The sequence below is a fragment of the Microtus oregoni genome, unplaced genomic scaffold (genome assembly GCF_018167655.1).
Source record: "Microtus oregoni isolate MIOR12 unplaced genomic scaffold, Mior012 000067F_000, whole genome shotgun sequence".
Classification (NCBI taxonomy): Eukaryota; Metazoa; Chordata; class Mammalia; order Rodentia; family Cricetidae; genus Microtus; species Microtus oregoni.
In genome coordinates, this window is record NW_024543953.1 from 3,314,025 (window position 1) to 3,335,353 (window position 21,329).

The following is a 21,329-nucleotide window of genomic DNA, read 5'->3' on the forward strand; positions in this document are numbered from 1 at the left end:
GGACCATTTGAATGGTTGGGCTGTCTTACCAGAGCCTCATTCTCTCCTCTTTGTGTCTCTTTTTTACTCTGGAAATGCAGCTTTGGGAGGTGGAGGTTCTCACATAGCCCTGTGCCTCTCCCAGTTATTGGAAATATCTTACAGGTACATGTTAGGAACAGCTGCACATCCTTAAGCTTTGTAAGTGTGCTTTAAATTCCTCTAGTGCCTTGCAAAGGGTAAGTAAATTAACCCCCACTATTAAATAAAATATGTTCCTGGAGGCAAAGTATTAAAGTAGGTCATTGTAAAGTAAAATACTCCCTATTGAGTAGTAGTTTAGAGCAGGGTGAGTTTTGACATAGCATACGCTTGGGAAACCATTGTCACTCTTATGGTAACGAACATATCCAGCCCAGTAGTTTTCTCATGTCACCCCTTTCCATCTCTTCTCCTGTCTCTATGCCCTCAAACTGTGGTTTATATTTTTGAGTACTTTCCAGAAGTGAAATTGTAGGGTTTTTTCCTTTATTTCTTTCAAATACTTGTTTTGATATTCAACTACATTATGATATCAGTTAACAATCATTCCTTTTTATTGCTGAATACTGCTTCATTTAAGGATGCATTCACGTGTTGGTGGCTATTTGGGTTGTTTCTGCTGTTTTTGTATTATAAATAAAATTGTTATGAACATTCTTTAAAAAGCCTTTATACACATACTCTCTTTCTCTTGGATAAATGTCTAAGGGATAGAGTGGGTCATTTAACTTAAGAAATTGGTATTAGTATATATCTAGCAGTGTAGGAGTGTTCTGGTTCTTCCTCTCTTGTCTGAATGCTTTTGCTTTCTTTCTTTTGTGTAAAACCTTCAGTATGAAATTAAAGAGAAGGCATGAGAGTAGATGTTCTTATTCATTATGTTGGGAAAATGTTCACATTTTCATTAAATATGATGTTGACTGTAGGTGGTTATTGTCCTTTATCATATCAAAGAAATTTTTTCTACTCTTACTTTAGTAACAGTTGTAGTCAGTAACTGAATTTTGTGAAATGCATGTTTTTGGTATCAATTAATAGTGTTACTTTTCTTTAACCTGTAATATGGCAGATTACATCAATTCATTCTGAATGCTTGGTCAACACAGTCCCAGGATAAACTCTACTTTCTTTCATGTATTATCTTCCTCTGCATTGTTAGGTTTTGTAGTGATGAGGTCAGCAGGCCTGCTTTTCATGCCTCCTGGCTCCTGCATGGGTAGCTTAGCCCCGGAAATAATTACATGGACACTGTATTCATTTAAACACGGCCTGGCCCATTATTTCTAGCCTCATATTGGCTAACTCTCACATCTTGATTAACCCATTTCTGATGGAGGAGGGTCATCTATGTATCACTTTCATTGGTTAATAAAGAAACTGCCTTGGCCCTTTGATAGGACAGAAAATTAGGTAGGCGTAGTAAACAGAACTAATTGCTAGGAGAAAGAAAGCATAGTTGTGCAGATGATATAGCTCTCCTCTCCAAGATGAACGCAGGTTATGATCCTTCCCGGTAAGCCACTACCTCATGGTGCTACACAGATTATTAGTAATGGGTTAATCAAGATGTGAGAATTAGCCAGTAAGAGGCTACAGATAACGGGCCAGGCAGTGTTTAAAAGAATACAATTTGTGTGTTGTTATTTCCGGGGCTAAGCTAGCCGTGTGGGAGCCCGCTGCTCCATTCTACACATTTCCATTAAATCTGTGTAGCACCACGAGGCTGTGGCTTACTGGGATGAGTCTAACCTACATCTGTCTCGGAGAGGAGAGCCATGGCGACTGCCTGACTCTGCTTTCTGCATTCTGTTCGGTCTACTCCATCTGTCTAAATTCTGCCCTTATAAAAAGCCAAGGCAGTTTCTTTATTAACCAATGAAAGTAACACATAGACAGATGACCCTCCCGCATCAAGGTTTGATAGATTAAAATTGCACTGAGGGATGTTGCACCCATATTTATAACTTATGTCTTGAATATATCTTAAGAATTGTATTATGGCCCCAATATGATCTTTTGAGTGTTCTATACACTGTTGAAAAGAACATGTATTATGTTGTTATTTATTGGAGTGTACTATAGATGCTAATTAGGTTGAATTTGTTGGTATCATTTGATCCTCTGTGTCTTTACTCAGCCTGCAGTTCCCTCCTTTATTGTGGATATCTGTGTCTCATTGCAGATCAATCACTTTTCTCTGTTTTAAAGTTCTAGGTACATACATGTTTATAATTATTATATCCTTCTTATGAATTGACCCTGTGATTAGTAGAAAATTACCTTCTTTATTCCTGGTAATAACTCTTTGCTCCAAAAAATTCATTGTTTTATATTATTGTAGATATTTTAGCTTTTTCTTAATTCACATTGATACACCTATTTTCAATTTCAAAATATTCATATCTTTTTTTAGCTTTGTAAATTAGCATACAAAATAATGGGTTTAATTATGGTGTTTTCATATGCATTTATTTTTCTGAGACAGAGTCTTATATAGCTCAAGTCAGCCTCAAACTCACTATGTAAATAAAGCTGGCCTTGAACTCCTGATCCTTCTACCTCAACCTCCTGAGTTCTGGATTACAGAACTCCACAACACCTGTTTTATACAGTAATAGAGATCAAATCCAGGGATTTATCCAGGTTATGTCCCATGCCTTGTTGTTATTGATCCTTTTCCCCATGCTGTTCTACATTCCCCAGTCCCACCCATTCCTGTTGGTTCCTTTCCTACCCACAAAAGGCCCCATTCTGCTTTTATGTCGCATCCATTCTTGCCCTCTTTAGCCTCTCTCAACCACCAATACCTCTTTCCACCCTTTTATATTCCCATCTAGTTTCATGGTCTGTATCCATAGATAAGCACATGCACACACTTGAGTACACACACACATTAAAATTTAGGATCTGCATATGATAGGAAGTATGCAGTATTTGTGTTTCTGAATCTGGTTTATTATTGAACTTTGGATTTGCATTCATTTTCCTGTAAATATGATTTCCATTTTCTTTATGTTAAATATGTATGTATGTAACATATTTTCTTTATTCCTTCATTTAATGTAAAGTAGGTTTCTTTTGAGCCATGTACAGCTAAAAATCTTGTTTTTGTCCATGATCTGACATTCTGTGCCTTAAATTTGTGATGTTGGGGTCATTAATATATTATAAAATAATTAATTTTAAATTTATCGTATTATTTATTTTCTTTTGTCTCATTTAGTTCTTGGTGTCTTCTTTGCCTTTTTGGTCATGTTTTGGTTTAAATGAATACTCTTTCTCTTCTTTTTTTTTTCTTTGTTACAGTGCTGAGGACTGAACTGAAAGCCTAAATGCTTGTCAGGCAAGCACCCTGCCACTGAGCTCTGTCCTTGTTAATTTATTGAGTACTTTCTCAGTATGCATTTTATCTCCTCTGTCTGTGTAGTTGCTGCAGTTCTTTCTGTTATTTTATTAGTTGCTTATATGATTTACATTTTACATTTTCAAGTCATTTTACACTTCTGTTTTGGAGACAGTCTCACTATGTAGTCGTGGTTGGCTTACAACTTTCTATTTTGACCAAATCTGGCCTTGAACAAACAGAAATCCACCTGTATCTGCTTCCCAAATGCTGGTATTGACTGTGTGTGCTATCACTATCACATCTTGCAAAATTTTCTACTTTTATGTGTAGGGTAAGGACTATACATGTGTATACTCTCATGTGTCCTTCCAGTCTTTGCTATTGTTAGCATCCATTGTACTTGTACATATGCTATAAACCCACAGGGTTTTGCTTCTGCTATTTTTTCTCTTTTAAGGATAACATACTAATGATGCTTTGACATTCAACAGATACATTTACTAGTACATTTCCCTGTTAACCTATCTGGCTAGCTTCATGAGTTTCCACCCTTACTGCTCCCTCTGATGCATCCATAGTAACAAACTTCTAACAACTCACCACTCTTCTCCCTCCCTTTTCTTTTCTCCCCCATCTGCTTCTCTGATGAGTGAAGATGCTTCTTAATTGAAGTCCATCACTGTGTGTCCATGTCATTATGTTAGCATTTTTAATGCTATAGTATAATGGTGATTTTCTGTGTCAAATCTCACATGTCCCCAGGTGTCTGTGAACAGGGACTTTGTCTAATTATATCAAACCCAGCTCCCAGCAATAGAAGACATTCAGAACTTACTAAATTACAAAAAAAAAATGAGAGTTCTTTGACAATTGGCTGAGTCATCCTACTGCTGTGAATTATGTCTGTAGCTATGTATGTTCTGGTCACTCCAACAATGCAGTGGATTGGCACTGTGGGAAAACCATAAAGATGCACAATCTTTATGATAGAGGTTAGCCTTTTAACTGTCACAGGAATTAAACATACTGTGCATATTTGATTGATAAGAAACAGAAAGTTAACTTTGATACAGAAATTTTGTTTTTGAGATAGAGTCTGTTCTGGAACTCACTATGTAGATCAGGATGGCTTAAACTCACAGAGATCCTCCTGCTTCTACAACTACTGGTTAAGATTAAAGGTGTGCACTACCATGCCTGGCTGATAAGGAATTTTAAGCAAGCCCTCCTAGCAGGTAACCATACTACGGCCTCAGGCACTGAGCTATACTCTCAGCTCATGAAAGAAGTCTTTCTCTACTTCATTCATAGTGTGCAAGTTTTCTTCAGCTGCAAAGCAGTTTAGCCTTTACTGTTAAGCTTTTACTAGTTTTAGGTTGCAGCAGTTTATAGAATGAGAGCCCAGTGACTTCAGAGGATAATTAATATTTTGAGCATTATCAACTTTTAAGCAGGGAAGATATTAACTACCTGAAAAAAGAACAAAATAAACATACTATAATTTTTTTTAACTTAAAGTCTTATTAAGTAGTAATACAGTTTAACTGTATCAGAAGACTGTTTATGCCATTATGTAATAACTGATATAATTCCTTAAAGTTTTAAATTCCTACAAGACTGGATCATGCATACAAATTTGGAAGCTCATGCTGGAAGTTACTGAAATACAAGACAATAAGAATCATTGCTACTTTGGTTTTCTTCTTTTAGTGAAAGATGTCATGTATATCTGCCCATTTATGGGAGCAGTGAGTGGGACCCTGACAGTGACGGATTTTAAAATGTACTTCAAAAACGTAGAAAGGGTAAGATTTTTAAGCATGCTTTCGTTTTCAAATCTTGTGAACAGTAAATGAAAGTAAACAATCCCCTTACTTCCCATCACAGGGATACTACATGACAATGAGATTGAAGAAATTTTGGGTGTCAATCAAAATTGTTAAATTTGTGCTTAGATTTGAAGAAGTGTCACTGTGGTCTGGGTATAGACCTCGTGCGGAATACTATCTCTCAGATGTCAGCTTCTTATCTGGGGCAATGATAACTGCATTTCAAAGTAAACAATCATATGTAAGAACTATGTAGCAACTTAAAACATGAAAACTCTGTTTTCTGACTTTGATAGATGTTTAATTTTTAAACCTAGGACCCACATTTCATCCTTGATGTTCCCCTTGGAGTGATCAGCAGAGTTGAGAAGATTGGTGCCCAGAGCCATGGGGATAATTCTTGTGGTATAGAGATCGTGTGCAAGGTAGGCTGCAGACACAAGTAAACACTGGCATGGGGCGGTCCACTCGGAACTTTTTCTGACTCATGCCCCTTATGGTCTCTGGAACATAGGAACAATTTGTACTGTTTTCAGAACAACGATTCCTTCAAGTCTTATATCAAAGGATGCAAACCACTGTATAACATATCAAAACAATCCTTTTTGAAAGTTGAAACGTTTCTAATTAACCTGCAACACAAGTGCTGGCATCATTTGTCACATCTCAGAGAAACCAAACAGAAAGCAGAATCCAATACCCCCTTTCAGAGTTTCCTGTTTTAGAAGTACTTTTCAACATAGTCGATAGTCAAAGACCATCAGTCTGTTCTAGAACTCTAGCGATTAAAGATTCTTGGCTATGTTGTTGCTTTATGCCTTGAACTATCCTCGGTTTTTTTCTTTTCACTTTCTTCAAAATGTTAGATAGGAATGTGTGGGAAATCTTTAATGATGGCCACTAAAAAAAAGACCTCAAATGAGTAGGGTTTATGCCTGATGACTTTATTACTATAACACAGTCTACTAAAAGCTACCTTAATGTACCAGGAGATGTATCCTGCCTGCAGAATTGTCAAGACCACTTCTAAACTTGGAATTGATGTCCATATTGATGTTCAGATTTGTTGCATGCCTATTTGTTCACACACAACAAAGTCAATAAATCTCAATCCTTCCTCTTCTCACTCCTTTCCTGGATAGGGGAGCCCAGGGCTTCTCACATTCTAAGCACATACTCTACCACTAATCTACATGCCACACTTGTTGCATATACTCTTGCAGGGATTAAAATGCTTTTCCTTCCCTCTGAGCATTTCTAAACAGCAAGTGAGTTACCAGGGTGTATGCCCAGCCAGTGTGACTTGAAAAACAGTCATGTCAGGAAGCGATGCTACTTTGGCCCATGTCCTGTGGCTGTTTTACTAAAGTATTTTTATGGCTGGCATGGGCATTGACTGACAGCTGGTTTAAATGCTTCATGGCCTGGAATTACAAAGTCCAGGCTCCCAACTTGTGCCTGAGAACCTCACAAGGTGTGGGGTTTTATTTTTGTTGTTAGTTTTTTGTTTATTTGTTCATTTGTTTGTTTTCACAGTCCGTTTTCACTATGTAGCCTTGGAAGGCCTGGTGCTCACTATGTAGACAGAGACTGGCCTCAAACTCATAGAGTTCTGCCTACCTAAGCTTCCTGAGCGCTTTGGATTAAAGGCGTGTACGACCACACATGGCTTATTTTATTATGTTTTATATGTGTAGGTGTTTTGACTGCATGAATATCTGCCTGGTATCTGTGAAGGCCAGAAGAGGGTGTCAGATCAGATTCCCTGCAAATGGAGTCACAGAAGGTTGTGAGCTGCCATGTGGGTGCTGGGAATTGAACATGGATACATCTGGAAGAACATAGTCATATCTCTAGCCTGAGTTTTATTTTTTAAAGTTGATTCATAATTCAAAAGTACAAAAGCTGTATATAGTAAAGCATCAAGTCTTTCTTTCCCAGTCTACCACACTCTGCAGACATACTTACTAATGCCTAATATAACACTGCACAGATACCTTGTGCATGGAAACATTTCTTTAAAAGAAACAATGAGCCACATGGTGGCATATACCTTTAGTATCCGCACTCAGGAGGTGAAGTAATAAGAGCGGCGGGGCTGCGTCCCCAGCATCCCGGCTGCCTGCTCAGCTAGCTTATGCCCCGAAATAACAACACACAAACTGTATTCATTTAAACACTGCCTGGCCCATTCTCTTCTAGGTTAATTCTCACATATTAATTTAGCCCATTTATAATCATCTGTGTGTAGCACCCCAAGGTGCGCTTACCGGGGAGATTCCAGCCTAGTCCATCCTGGGTCAGAGCTTCATCCTGGGAGCGGGGCATGGCGTCTCTCTCTGAGGCGTCTGCTCCCGAGAGAGCTGTGGAGTCTCTGCTGAGGCATCTGCTCAGGAGAGCAGAGCTGTGGAGTCTCTGAGCTCACTTCCTCTTCCTCCCAGCATTTTGTTCTGTTTACTCCTCCCACCTATCCTCTAACCAATAAAATGGGCCAGGGCAGTGCCTTTATTAGCCAATGACCTTCCTCCATCATTTCCCCTTTTTCGGTTTAAACAAAAAAAAAGGCTTTAACATAGCAAAATTACATATAACAAAACAGTTATCAAGTAAAAGTTACAATAATCTTTATCATAACTAAGGAAAACTATAACTAACTATTCTTAACTCCATCAAAGACTCCAGAAAGATATAATATTACCTAAGTAAACAAGAACTAAGAAACTTTTAAAACTCTAGAAATGACAGAGACATCTCGCTGCCTGGACAGTCACCCAAAGTTCCTCTGTACCGTTGGGGCATCCATCTTCAGCCTTCAGGCCCATGGTATCCAGCAGACATTTCCATAAAGCAGGAAAATTCAAAGTCAGTTCAGTCACTATCTGTTGTGTCCTGCAGAATGTCTCGCAGACTCTTTCATGAATCAGGAACCCCGAAAGATCATCTCACCTTAGGCAAGTTCAGTAGTCCTCTCTCTGCGGGTTCTCTGTGTCCAGTTTATGCAATAGTCCAGGCAAGAGCAGTTTCTTGCCCAAATGGCTATCAAACTCCATAAGATGCCTCTTCGATGCCCATCTTCCTCTTGAAGTAGATTGGTGCTGCCAGGAGCCGAGTCTCTCATTGTCATGAAAAGTCCTCAGTTATTAAAACATTAAATGTCCTATTCTGTAATCCTTGAAAGACATGAAGAATGTCTATCTAAAATATATCTCTATATATCTAGAAAATCTAACTAACATGACTACAAGCTTTACTATTATCGATGATTATACATTAACGACCTATATTTCTCAATTATACAGTACATATTTAAATGAACTACACAATCACAATACCTTAATCAAAATCAGAAACACTTATACATATAACAAAATTGACCTTAAATTTCTATCAATAAAGCAAAATCTATACTAATGTAAATTATTCATATCTATATCATATCCCCCTTTAAATGTAAAAGGACGTTTATAAACCATATTTGGGAACATGGGCGCAGTTTTTTCTCTCCAAACTGCTTCCTGCTGAATGGGGGCGTCGTTAATTTGGTCTTTCATGGTATAACCTGTGTGCTAGTTTCATCTCAGTTGGCAGTTGAGCGAAGCAATTTTTTGAAGGCGTTCACACCAACCCTTCAGGAGGGCGTGGTCCATCATACCAAATCGGAATAGAAGAAATGAACAGGGTCTCATCCTCTGTGAAAACAAAATAAGAAACTCCTTTCCAAAGCATCATGTTCTTAGATCCAAATTTCAAAGTCAAGGCATCAAAATATCTATGTCGGATTAGTTCAGCAGCATTTATAAATAAATATCTTTTAGTAGCTTTTGCTTCTTCCTCAGCATTCAAACAATTCAAAGAGAGCATAATAGCATACAGTATCAAGATTCTCTGTGTATTTTCCATCTTTGTGCAGCTTTGTTTTAACCTCTATTTTGTTTATTTTTACTTTTAACTCTTTGCTTTTTGAGACAGGTTCTCTGTATCTTTGACCTGAAGTAACTCTGTAAACCAGGCTGTCTTTGAACTCTCAGAGATCCGCCTGTCTCTGCCTCCCAGGCATTCAGGATTAAAGGTGTTTGCTACTACACCTTGAACTCACAGAGATCTGTTAGTCTCTGCCTTCTAGGCACTGGGATTAAAGGCGTGTGCTACCACACCTTGAAGTCACAGAGGTCTATCTCCCTCTGCCTAACAAGTGTTGGGATTAAAGGTGTGTACCACACACAACAACTCTCTTCCTTTTTTTTTTGTTACTTTAAGAACTTCAACTTTTAGTCTGCATATATTTTTAACACACTGTAAACCATTCAGAAATTTTCTCTGTCTTTGAATCTCTCTTTACTGTATATCTCTCTTTTTCTGACCACATGAGTCTTTAATTTACCAAGCAATCTCAGTAGGACTAAAGGCGTGACTTTGCCAGCTAGATCCAGTCCATTCCTTAGCTTTCCAGCCTCATGGCTGATATACAGGCTGTAGCCATGTTTACTGCAACAACTGTATGGCATTTCAAGGTCCCTGCCAGCAAGTGAGCTACAACAGACAACACTCAAGTCCTCTCTCTCGGTAGCCGGCCCTCCTGCCTCAGTCAGAGTTTGCCCTGGCAGGATGGCCCAGAAAGCCGGCATTTTTAAACGGCGCAGCTTTTTTCCTGCTACGGCTGAAAACCGAAAAGCATGCGTTCAGCTTTTTGTCAACACCGTTTAAGTGTTTCGTGGCAGGACCTCTTAATGAGCTGCAGGCTTTGCAGCTAAAGCTGAGTCAGGAAGCCTCTCTTAGATGAAAGCGCATGCTTGCCTCTAGCAAGCAGAGTAGAACCGAGAAATTGCTGCTACCAAGAAACCAGGCACAATGCTTTCATTTTGTTCTAGAATTACTTCCCAAGCTGTCTCAGGCTTTATGTGAAAGCAGTTGTCCACGTGGGCGCCATATGAAGTAATAAGAGCGGCGGGGCTGCGTCCCCAGCATCCCGGCTGCCTGCTCAGCTAGCTTATGCCCCGAAATAACAACACACAAACTGTATTCATTTAAACACTGCCTGGCCCATTCTCTTCTAGGTTAATTCTCACATATTAATTTAGCCCATTTATAATCATCTGTGTGTAGCACCCCAAGGTGCGCTTACCGGGGAGATTCCAGCCTAGTCCATCCTGGGTCAGAGCTTCATCCTGGGAGCGGGGCATGGCGTCTCTCTCTGAGGCGTCTGCTCCCGAGAGAGCTGTGGAGTCTCTGCTGAGGCATCTGCTCAGGAGAGCAGAGCTGTGGAGTCTCTGAGCTCACTTCCTCTTCCTCCCAGCATTTTGTTCTGTTTACTCCTCCCACCTATCCTCTAACCAATAAAATGGGCCAGGGCAGTGCCTTTATTAGCCAATGACCTTCCTCCATCAAGGAGGCAGAGGCAGGCAGATCTCTGTGAATTCATGGCTGGCATGCTCTACATAGCAAGCTCCAGGCCAGCCAAGGTTGCCTAGTGAGACCTTGTCAGAAAATAAAAAAGAAAAGAAAAGAAAAGGACAATGATAGTATATACATGGCTCTGTACCTTTCTTTCCCTGTGGCTATGTAATCTTGGAATTTCTTCATATTAGTGTATATAGAGCTGCAGCTTCTTTTTAGGAGGTCTTTAGCTGCCTTGTACATTATTCAGATACAACCTCTACTGATAGACATTTGGGTTATTGCCATTCATTTGCTGTTATATAAGTATCACAATAACTTTACTTCCCATGATACTATTTCTTTGTTTGTCATTATATTTATTTTCAAATTTATTTTTATGTTAAAGAAGAATGATACTGTTTGAACATAGATTTTAAAAGGTTGAAAGGCTATGCTTAAAACACTCACATTGGAAGAAATCACACATTAAGAGCTTAGGCTTGATACACTGGTTCCTGATAACTTGTGGTGGGGCATTTGGCCATCAGGGAGAACACTGGGACAAAGGAAAGCATTCTTAAGTGATCTTAAGAAACAACATTATATTACTACAAGGACATTGCTGAGAGCTATAGTCTCCACATAGTAGTGACTACTTTCAGTGAGTACATAGGGGCAAGTATCTGCAACATTTCTTTTTCATGGATGAAGTAGTAAATTATGTAGTTGGCTCCTTCATCAGCTTAACTTGAACAATACATTCCATGGCATATTTTTGGCCAGAAAGTACACAGAGTGTGGTGGTACTTGTTTTGTGTATAAACATTATTCTTTTTTTTAATTCTTTTGACATAATACATGACATAATATTTTTATTGATTATTTGGGAATGTTGTACAATGTACCCCAATAATACCATTCCTCCCAGTTCCACCCTCCCATTCTTGTTTCCTCTCTTACAAAAAACCCACACCAAATTCGGTTTGTGTTGCACAACTACTCAATGGAGCATGGTCAAACTCCCAGTGGCCAATCCCTTGAAGAAAACTTAGTCTTCCCCACCCCACCCCTGCCAGAATTCATCAACTGTGAAGAGCTACACTTCAGCATTATTCTTAATTATTCTGTTGACACCCCCACATAATATATATATACATACACATTAACATCCTCTTTATTCCAGGTTCCTTAATTTTTCAAATCTCATTGGAAGTATTTTTGTTAACTTGTCTTCTGTGAGTTGGAGAACTATATAGTATAAAATGAGGGTAAATAAACATTTTTATGTATATATGACAGGGTATCTTGCTAACAGGTGCTCATTGTTTACTAGGATATGAGAAACCTGAGACTTGCATATAAGCAGGAGGAACAACGAAAACTTGGGATATTTGAAAACCTCAACAAGCATGCTTTTCCTCTTTCTAATGGGCAGGCAAGTACAACAAAGTAAACCTTTCCTGCATGCATTCCTTTAGAAGTTGCCTTTATCTCTTTTCTGTGTTACAACTAAATTCAAATATTTGGATTCGTTCTCTTCTGTGTAATAATTAAGAAAAGCTTCCAATTTGTTACTTTAAAATTTGCAGAGTAAAATAGGAGTTCTAACACAAATGCTCACATGTATTTTATGGGTTTTATATACAGGTGCTATTTGCATTCAACTATAAAGAAAAGTTTCCAGTTAATGGCTGGAAAGTTTATGATCCAGTATCTGAATATAAGAGACAGGTAGAGTATGCCACGTTGGTTCTCGATTCCCTGGTGCCCTCTCCTCCTATGACATATCTTTGACTTCGTTGGTGTTTAGCCATCGTTTTCCAGAGGGATTAGTAGAATGTGTGGACAAGGGTTTGAAACTCAGAGTTTTAAGAACCCATCCTTCCTTCCTTCTTCCTTCCTCACTCTTCTTCCTCCTTCCTTTCATCTTGCCTGCCTGCCTGCCTTGCTGCTGTTTTCCTGCATGTCTTTTCTACCTTGCTATCTGTCTTCTTACTTGCCATCTTTCCTTTTTCCTTTCCCATGCTCCCTTCCAGGATTGTGCACATAGTAGGCAAGTGATCTATTACCAAGCTATCTGCTTCTAGATGTTTTTATTACATATCTCATAAAGAACTGATGAATAAGGATCCAAACTGCTATTAAATTTTATTGGAGGCATTATTAGTTAAATAACATTGAAAAAATTACAAATGAATTTTCATTTAAAATAGGAAAGAGGTGTGATTCATACTTTGTTTGTTTGTTTGCAAATTAGAGGTGAGTATTTCCCCTTCTTCCTTCTCTAATACCCTACAGGGATTGCCAAATGAAAGTTGGAAAATATCCAAAATAAACAGTAATTATGAATTCTGCGATACCTACCCTGCCATCATTGTTGTGCCAACTAGTGTAAAAGATGATGACCTTTCAAAAGTGGCAGCCTTTCGAGCAAAAGGCAGAGTCCCTGTAAGTAATAGGCATTGCTATTTAGATATAAAGACACTGCATTTTATCTAATACAAAATGGAAAGTAAAAACTTAGCTTGTAAACCCGATTGTATCTTTGATTCTTAAGAAATAACTCATTACATAAACACGCATTTGCTATCTCACTCTTGTATATGTCCTATTTCTAAATGCAAAGGTACCTTAAATTTTGCACTCCAGATATAGCCAAGAATAATAGAGGAGTAGCAAGAATGACCGTGCGGTTGCACTACAGTTTACCTCTTGGTTCCACCATTCACTCTGGTGAAAATCCATTCTTTCTTCCTGCTGTGTGCATTGATGTAGCTGCATGGTACTAAAACAATCATGCCTAGAGTTTACATCAGAGTAATCTTGTGTCACTTGACCACTGCAGGAAAATGAGAGATCTGGTGGCAGAGTTATAGATTTGTTTTTAATATGAGACCTCACGCTGCTATTTATGTTATTATAGAGATACAGAGGGTTTTTTAATATTAGAAAAAAATATGAAACTAGCCAGTCAAATAGAAATGGGACTAGATTTTAGTAATAGTTCGACTTAACTTTTATTTTACTTAAAATGATAGAATTTCAAAGGCAGAAAGGGTTTTTTTTTTTATAGAGTATCTAGTTAATATAGTTGGTCTTTTAGTGTGACCAACACATTTTAAGTATTTTGGCCACTACAATGTTATGACTAGCTTACCTACTCAGAGCTATGAGAAAACTCTTTGGGAGAGATTATACTTTTCTTACCAATTAATTATATTAATTTATGAATGATCTCTATCAGCAGATATGATTTATTTGTTGCTTTAAAAACATTAGGTTTTATCATGGATTCACCCAGAAAGTCAGGCAACGATTACACGTTGCAGCCAGCCACTGGTGGGTCCCAATGATAAACGCTGCAAAGAAGATGAAAAATACCTACAGACAATAATGGATGCTAACGCACAATCACATAAACTCATCATCTTTGATGCCCGACAAAACAGCGTTGCTGATACCAACAAGGTACATGTTCAGTAGCCTTGTAGAAAATTTGTTTTTTTTTTTTATGTACTTTCTGTAAGTCTTCATGATTTTGGAACAGGCCATTGAATTTCTTATTATGTGAACTTTGAGTCTTTTAATGTAGACTGTGATTGTCACTCCTTCTTTAATACTCTGTGGACTGTATCCAGCATCCTACATTGGCTGAAATCTTATTGTTTTCATTACTTCTCCACAGTTTTATCTGATAACTCAATTAAAGCCTTGAAAGAGAACTGCATAAATCAGTATGTATTTTAGTAAAACAACCACATGCCCCTTGGAAGCCCCTCTAATAAATTTATTGATTATTTAACCAATTCCTATCTCTTCATATTTTATATATTATTTTATACATTTATGCATATACATATTTATTTAGAATAGACTCAGCTACATGAAACTACAAATCTATAAAATTTCCATAAGTGACATAAAGCAATACTCACATGTGTGAGATGTGCAAGCATGTGGTTCCTTTTTGTTCTACATGAGCTAAAGGGGCTTGAGTCATTTATGCGCATGAAAATTTGAAGATCAAGCTCCTGGTACCTATTATCCACATAGAGAAATGTTTTGATTTGAGTCATTTCCCTTCCCCATGGATAGTTTTCCAATAGTCTACCAGAAGACATGCCTTCAGTAGTCAGAAGATTTTACTTTCTCCTCAAGTAAAATTTCAAAATATTAGAAAACTGACAGTCCATCACCATCTCATTCATATTTGTTTTGTTTTGTTTGTTTTGTTTTTTGAGACAGGGTTTCTCTGTAGCTTTGGAGCCAGTCCTGGAACTAGCTCTTGTAGACCAGGCTGGCCTCAAACTCACAGAGATTTGCCTGCCTCTGCCTCCTGAGTTCTGGGATTAAAGGCGTGCGCCACCACCGCCTGGCTCATCCATACTTGTAATGTGACACTTGTGTAACACATCTAATGAGCACCCAGTAGGGGCAATGTGCTGGAGGACATAACAAAGGCAGACAGTTTGAGGTGCTATAAATAGGACAAGTAAGCTTTGTTTGCTTGGGAGGGGAAAGTGAAATGGCTACACCTTCCATAAACTTAGCTAGGACTTTACAATGTAGATGGCACTCGAGCTGGCTTTATATAGTCAGAAAGTTGTGCAGAACATCATAAACAGTTTGAATACCTGTTCAACAATGCTATGGGACATGGTTTTATGATGGCTAGCGGCACCATTATCATCCGACCTGTGTGCTTGTGTTTCCAGCTTTCTCTTGTCTGCTTCTTCCTTATCTTTCACTAATATGTATTCCATCATTAATTAACTACAGCTGCCAAAAGGTCAACCTTCTACCTCTAGAGTCATTGTCTTTAGAAGGAAGTTTCTGTTCCACCTGGTTCCACAGCCATTTAGTCCCAAAGAAACACACAGAGGCTTATTTAATTACAAATTATTTGGCCTAATAGCTCAGGCTTATTATTAACTAGCTCTTTTAACTCAAATTAACCCATAATTCTTATCTGTGTTTAGCCACGTGGCTTGGAACCTTTCCTCAATGAGGCATTCTCATCTTATTTCTTCTGCATCTGGCTGGTGACTGCATCTTTGTCTTTCCTCTTCCCAGAATTCTCCTACTCTGGTTGCCCCGCCTATACTTCCTTCCTGGCTACTGGCCAATCATTGTTTTATTAAACCAATACTAGTGACAAATCTTTATAGGGTACAAGAGCATTATCTTACAGCAGTTGTCACTGAGGCAGCACTCGAGTTGCTGTCATCATTAATGACCTTAGATGGATCACTCTTGGCTTTCATGGTTTCATAAATGTCTCATCTCAACCCCCATGTTCTTCTCAATATACAATTAGGCCTTCTTGCTCTCCTTTATTGGTTTCTCTTCCTTTTCCCAACTTCAAATGGTAAAGTTACTTGAACTTGGTTTGTGATTTCCTATTTTGTTCTATAACAATCTCCCAAGGTCATCTACTTGAGTCAGGACTTTAAACAATGTCTCTGTGCTGAGTTGTATATGGCAGTGTCTCCAGCCCTGAACCCTCCTGAGGTTAGACCAAATCCCCATGTTTGACTTCTCTACTTGGCTGTCTCTGGAGTCATAAAACCTTAAGAGTAGATGCACTGCGCTTAAGAGAGTTTGGCAGAATGAGACCTTTGGCTTGTACTTGGATACTCCTGGGGTTTGCTCCACAGATGAAAGATACCAGTTCTTGTGCCAACACTTGTGGGAGGGTTAGAAATAAGAGAAAACAGTACCTGTGAATACCTCTGCATCGTGGTGGGTATGCCCCTAATACTCCATACATGAAGCTACTACTGAGTTGACCACTCCTATGGTCATGGTTGCCACCCAGGACTCTGACTTGAAGACTAAGTTATGGTGTTGGTTAATAAGATAGGAGAAGAATGGGGCTGAGGCTGCCTTGTTACAAGTCCAAAATCTCATAAAGTTGTTGCCCTTCTAAAGGTTCGAAGAGAGAGTCTACTTCTTCCCTCCTTCAGTGTCTCATGGCCAAATAAGCACTCCTGAGCTGTAACTATACCCTGCAATCTACCTTATCTTCACTTGGCCTTCTCCTACTTTGTGTGCTTCTTTGTTTCTTCCTCCTCCTTCTTCTAAGGATATTGTAGTGACCTTCAGGGCCCACTTGGCAGAATCCAGGATTATCCTGGCAGCTTATGGTCTTTAATCACATTTTCAAGGACCTGTTTTGTTTTTCAAATAAGGTTGCATTCACAGTTGGAAGAAGTTTATTGTGTCTTCAATGGGAGTCACTTTTCAGCCTTTTGTACAAAGGCATCCTTTATCAGACAGTTGCCTCTCTCTCCCAGGACTGCAGGATTTATTGTCTACCTCTCTGAATCCTGCTTGTTACCACTGTACAATTCCAAGAAATTTCAGAATATAGGAACACTATATAGAGAAGACAGACACACAAAGACAGAAGAATTATCTTCTTTTTAATTATTTTATTACTTTCGAAATAACAAATATTTATAATACTTTTACCTGGTGAAGGTTGTATGTGTTTGTGGCTCGCATGTTTTGAAGTATTGTAGTCACTAAATTAAGGTAACAAACATATGCATAACCTCGCAAACTTTCTTTTAAGGTGAAGAAACTTCAAATCTGCTCTAAGCAGCGTGGACATATACAATATGCTGTCATTGTCAATAGACACCATGTTGTGTAGACTTATCTAAGAATGAAGTTCTGTACATTCCATGCACTTGAGTCCTTTCCTTTCTCTCTCACCACATCTCCTGGGTGGTAATTCTTCCAGTTTCTGAAGCACACCCCAAGGTCAGCACAGAATCTAGCTATATTCACATAGCTAGCCAATTCCCTGTACTTTAGGCTGGCTCTTTCTCAGATCCTGAAACTAAGAACATTAGTGGTTTCCTAAGGTATATATAAGCCTTCTTTTTCTCAACAGGCACAGCAGTGGTCCCACCTACACTGCTCAAATTGCAGATAGGTAATGTTTTTCCATATCACTGGCTTCTCTCAAGAACCCTGATAGATACAGGCCTGTCCAACAAATTTTTGTTTTTCAGAACTCTCTAAACCTCACACCCTGCTCCTTCCAAGGTATCAGTGGACTTCCTTTCTCACTGCCTTTTCTTTCTGTATTGAGACCCCCAGGTGACTTATCCCAGTGTTCCGTTATAGAATTTATATACAGTGTTCTTTTATAAGGTTATAAGATTATGTCTATAACCTTAGTTTAATTAATGAGACTGTCTTCTGTACATTGTTATAATCAGCTTGTAGACAATAAATTGACTTTATATTTCCCAGGCTCATTCCAATTCTTAGTGTATACATGCAGCCTCTGTGTTGACGTTCTATATAGCCTTGAGATTCCAGCTCACTGGCTACTGGTCCCCACGGGCTGATTTCTCTGCCTAGCTCATGACTTTGCAAAAAGTAGGTGCCCAATAAAAGCATCACTGCCTTGCAGTCCCTTTCAGTTCTCCTGTGTGCCTTTCTCAAGCTCACACCCTGAGCTTCTCAATGTTTTCGGGGAAAAAGGGGGCTCATAATACATAGATCAGAACCACTCTGGATTCATGTGTGCTCAAGTTTTAGTTGGGCCCTTAGTGCTGCTGCGTGATCCTCTACAGTTTTCTGACCAGCTCTCCATTCTCAACATAAGCCATCTCAACCCATTTATGGCTATTCAAGTGCATACTCTTGCCCAGCCTTCAACATCTGACTGCTTATTCATAGAGGACAAGCTCTATCAGACAGGAATTGTCTCCCCTTCCTGCCTCCTGTTTCAGTAGAAGAGGGGGCTTTCTCCATGGGTCTTAATGTTCCTTCCCTGGCCTCTCCTGCCTGCCCAAGGTCTTTACTCCTTCCTATTTTCCCTGCCCCTTTCCCTCTCCTCTTCCACCCTTTCCACTCTCTTCTTCCCTCTCCTTTGTAATGTCTCCCTTGTCTCCTCTCTTCTCTCTTCTTTGTATTCTCTCCCTTCTGCTCTTCTTCTCTCCCCTTCTCCCTGCTCTTTATTGTTTTCCTTAAATTCTGATCTTTCTCGGGCTTCTGACCCACTCTTCTGTCCTTACATTACACATTGTCCTGGAACACCATGCAGCATGCTTCTGTCTTCCCTTGTCACCATCCATATGACAAATGTTCTACATTGATATTCACAGTTCACATTTCTTCTCATTTCCAGACCTTTTGTATCCCAGCTGAGTTTTTTTCAGAGTCATTGGGTCCTCACTGTACTCAGAAGCAAATAATCTTCCCCATAGAATATGTTCTTTTGCCAATAGACTCCCAGTAAATGATGCCACCATCTCTCAGGCAGCCCGGCAGAGAATCATAGGTATCACTCCTCATATCTACTCCCACTATTTCAGGTCATCACTGTGTGCTTCCTCTTAAATATCTCAAATCAGATGTCCATCTACGCCCTACTTCCTTCAGCCAAATGATTGCATCTCTGTGCTTAACTACCTGCAGAGTGTCTCACCCTCCTAGGCCCTTCCCAGCATAACCCATTCCTCTACTGTCTGATCCTCTTCGCTCATGTCATCCAGTCCCTACATGCTCTCTGACTTCATCATTCATCATTCTTACCACTGTCTTGGTACTCTCTATGCAAAACCTACCTTCATTTCAGGAAGCCACATCTTTACCCAGATCTGTGCCCCATTTGTCTTAGATGTTCTTTTCTGTACTCTCTGATTTGTGCCTTTTTTGCTTTTGGCTGTCCAGGTACCTGCTACCTCCTGAACTATCTTAGAGCAGAGGACCCTCAGCCCTGTGCTGCCCTTGATCCTGATCTCCCATGCCTACCACACCAGACTTGAAGAGCCTAAAAGACCAGAGTCTCAGCTTATTCATTATTGCCCAATACTAAGCTAGGGCAAGACATTTGTATACTGGATAGTTGGTTGCAGACTAAATTAATAGCTTGTCTTTGTGTTACACATAATATACTTCAGTGACTTCCAGTATAGTCACAGTACTGTAAAAGTAGCACTACTATCTGAATCCATCACCCCAAATGGACTCTGTACCCATTCCCCTTTTCCAACCTCTGGCATCAATGAATATGCTTTTCTCTGTATAGATTCCCCTGAATTGGACACTTCATAAAAATAGAATGATACTTCTGGCAGTGGTGGCGCACGCCTTTAATCCCAGAACTCAGGAGGCAGAGGCAGACAGATCTCTGTGAGTTCGAGGTCGGCCTGGTCTACAAGAGCTAGTTCCAGGACAGGCCCCAAAGCTACAGAGAAACTCTGTCTCAAAAACCTCCCCCTCAAAAATTGAATCATACATTTAAGTACTCCTTTCTGTCTTCTTTCGCTCATTTTAAAAAATTAATCCATTTTGGATTATGGATATTTGCCTTTGTTTAGAATGTTGGTTACAAGTTGTTATGGATAATGGTCAGTAGAAAAGCTAAGCAAAGTAGATTTGATTCAGAATTCTTGTTTTAAAAAGGGGGGAGTGCTGTAGGACACTGGTCTGTACCCTGTCATTTGTATTTTAAATAAACGCTAATTGGCCAGTAGTTAGGCAGGAAGTAGAGGCAGGGCAACAAGAATTCTAGGAAGAGGGAAGTTTCAATATGCCATTGTCACCGAGAGAGAGAGGAAGCCAGACACAGAGCAAGCAAGATGTGACTGCCTTGCCGAAAAAGGTACCAAGCCACATGGCTAAAACAGACGAGAATTATGGGCTGATATAAGTTATAAGAGTTAATAAGAAGCCTGAACTAATAGGCCAATTGGTTGTAATTTTAAAAAATTAATCCATTTTATTCCATCTTACAGCATTCCTCTTTATGAATGAATAATATTCTATTGTATAGAGAGACAACATTCTATTTACTTAACTATCTGTTTATGGACATTTAAATTGTTTGTTATTGTGACACCACTCTTATATTCATGGGTATATAAGCCAAAGAATTGAGAACAGGTATTTAAATAAAATTTACACACAAATGTTCATAGTGGCTAGGTGATATGGAAATTCTATCTGTAACTTTTTGAGGAAACATCAAGTTGACTTCTGCAGCAGCTATAGCTTTTTCCATTCCCACCAGTTTCTCTGCACTCTCATCTAAATGTGCTTTAATTACTGACCTCTATAAAGTGTAAGCTAGCTACAGACCAGGTTTTTATAAGCTCACTAAGAGTTAATCCTTATCTTCTTTTTTGATATATTATTTGCTCTTTCTAAATTGCTAAAATAAACTTTGTGGTTTCAGAACTCCAAAGTTTATTATTATGCAGAAATTTTGTGGTAGTATGCCATTTTCTTGGTAGATAAATGACACTAGCATAAGGAACCTTGAATAAGAGCCAGTTGGTACTGATCTAAAAACCATAATGGGTACAGCAGGATTATTAAGGCTTAAATTATGTCCTCAATAAATGATGTGTTCTTGAGTTCTCAGTAGGATCAAAAACCCATTGCTATTGTTCTTGAGTTCTCAGTAGTCCTCATTGTCCGCTATGTTCAGCAAGTCCGGTTTTATCCCATGCTTTTTCAGACCCGGGCCAGCTGGCCTTGGTGAGTTCCCAATAGAACATCCCCATTGTCTCAGTGTGTGGGTGCACCCCTTGCGGTCCTGAGTTCCTTGCTCGTGCTCCCTCTCCTTCTGCTCCTGATTTGGACCTTGAGATTTCTGTCCGGTGCTCCAATGTGGCAGTAGGTTTTTGATCCTACTGCATGTACTGGCTTTGGGGGAGCCCAGGCAGTTTGGATGCTCACCTTACTAGACCTGGATAGAGGTGGGCAGTCCTTGGGCTTCCCACAGGTCA

The 21,329-nt window shown here is 39.2% G+C and overlaps 1 protein-coding gene across 6 annotated transcripts in view; it reads left to right on the top strand.

Annotated features, from left to right (window-relative positions):
- Mtmr1 (myotubularin related protein 1) overlaps positions 1 to 21,329 on the top strand; it is a 69,180-nt gene that overhangs the window by 22,130 nt on the left and 25,721 nt on the right. For all 6 annotated transcript variants that reach the window (XM_041640962.1, XM_041640958.1, XM_041640957.1 and 3 more), the window contains 6 exons: positions 5,078 to 5,172; positions 5,514 to 5,621; positions 11,906 to 12,007; positions 12,220 to 12,303; positions 12,871 to 13,020; positions 13,852 to 14,040. In XM_041640962.1, coding sequence (XP_041496896.1) covers positions 5,078 to 5,172; positions 5,514 to 5,621; positions 11,906 to 12,007; positions 12,220 to 12,303; positions 12,871 to 13,020; positions 13,852 to 14,040 — 728 coding nt within the window. The remainder of the gene's footprint in view (positions 1 to 5,077; positions 5,173 to 5,513; positions 5,622 to 11,905; positions 12,008 to 12,219; positions 12,304 to 12,870; positions 13,021 to 13,851; positions 14,041 to 21,329) is intronic.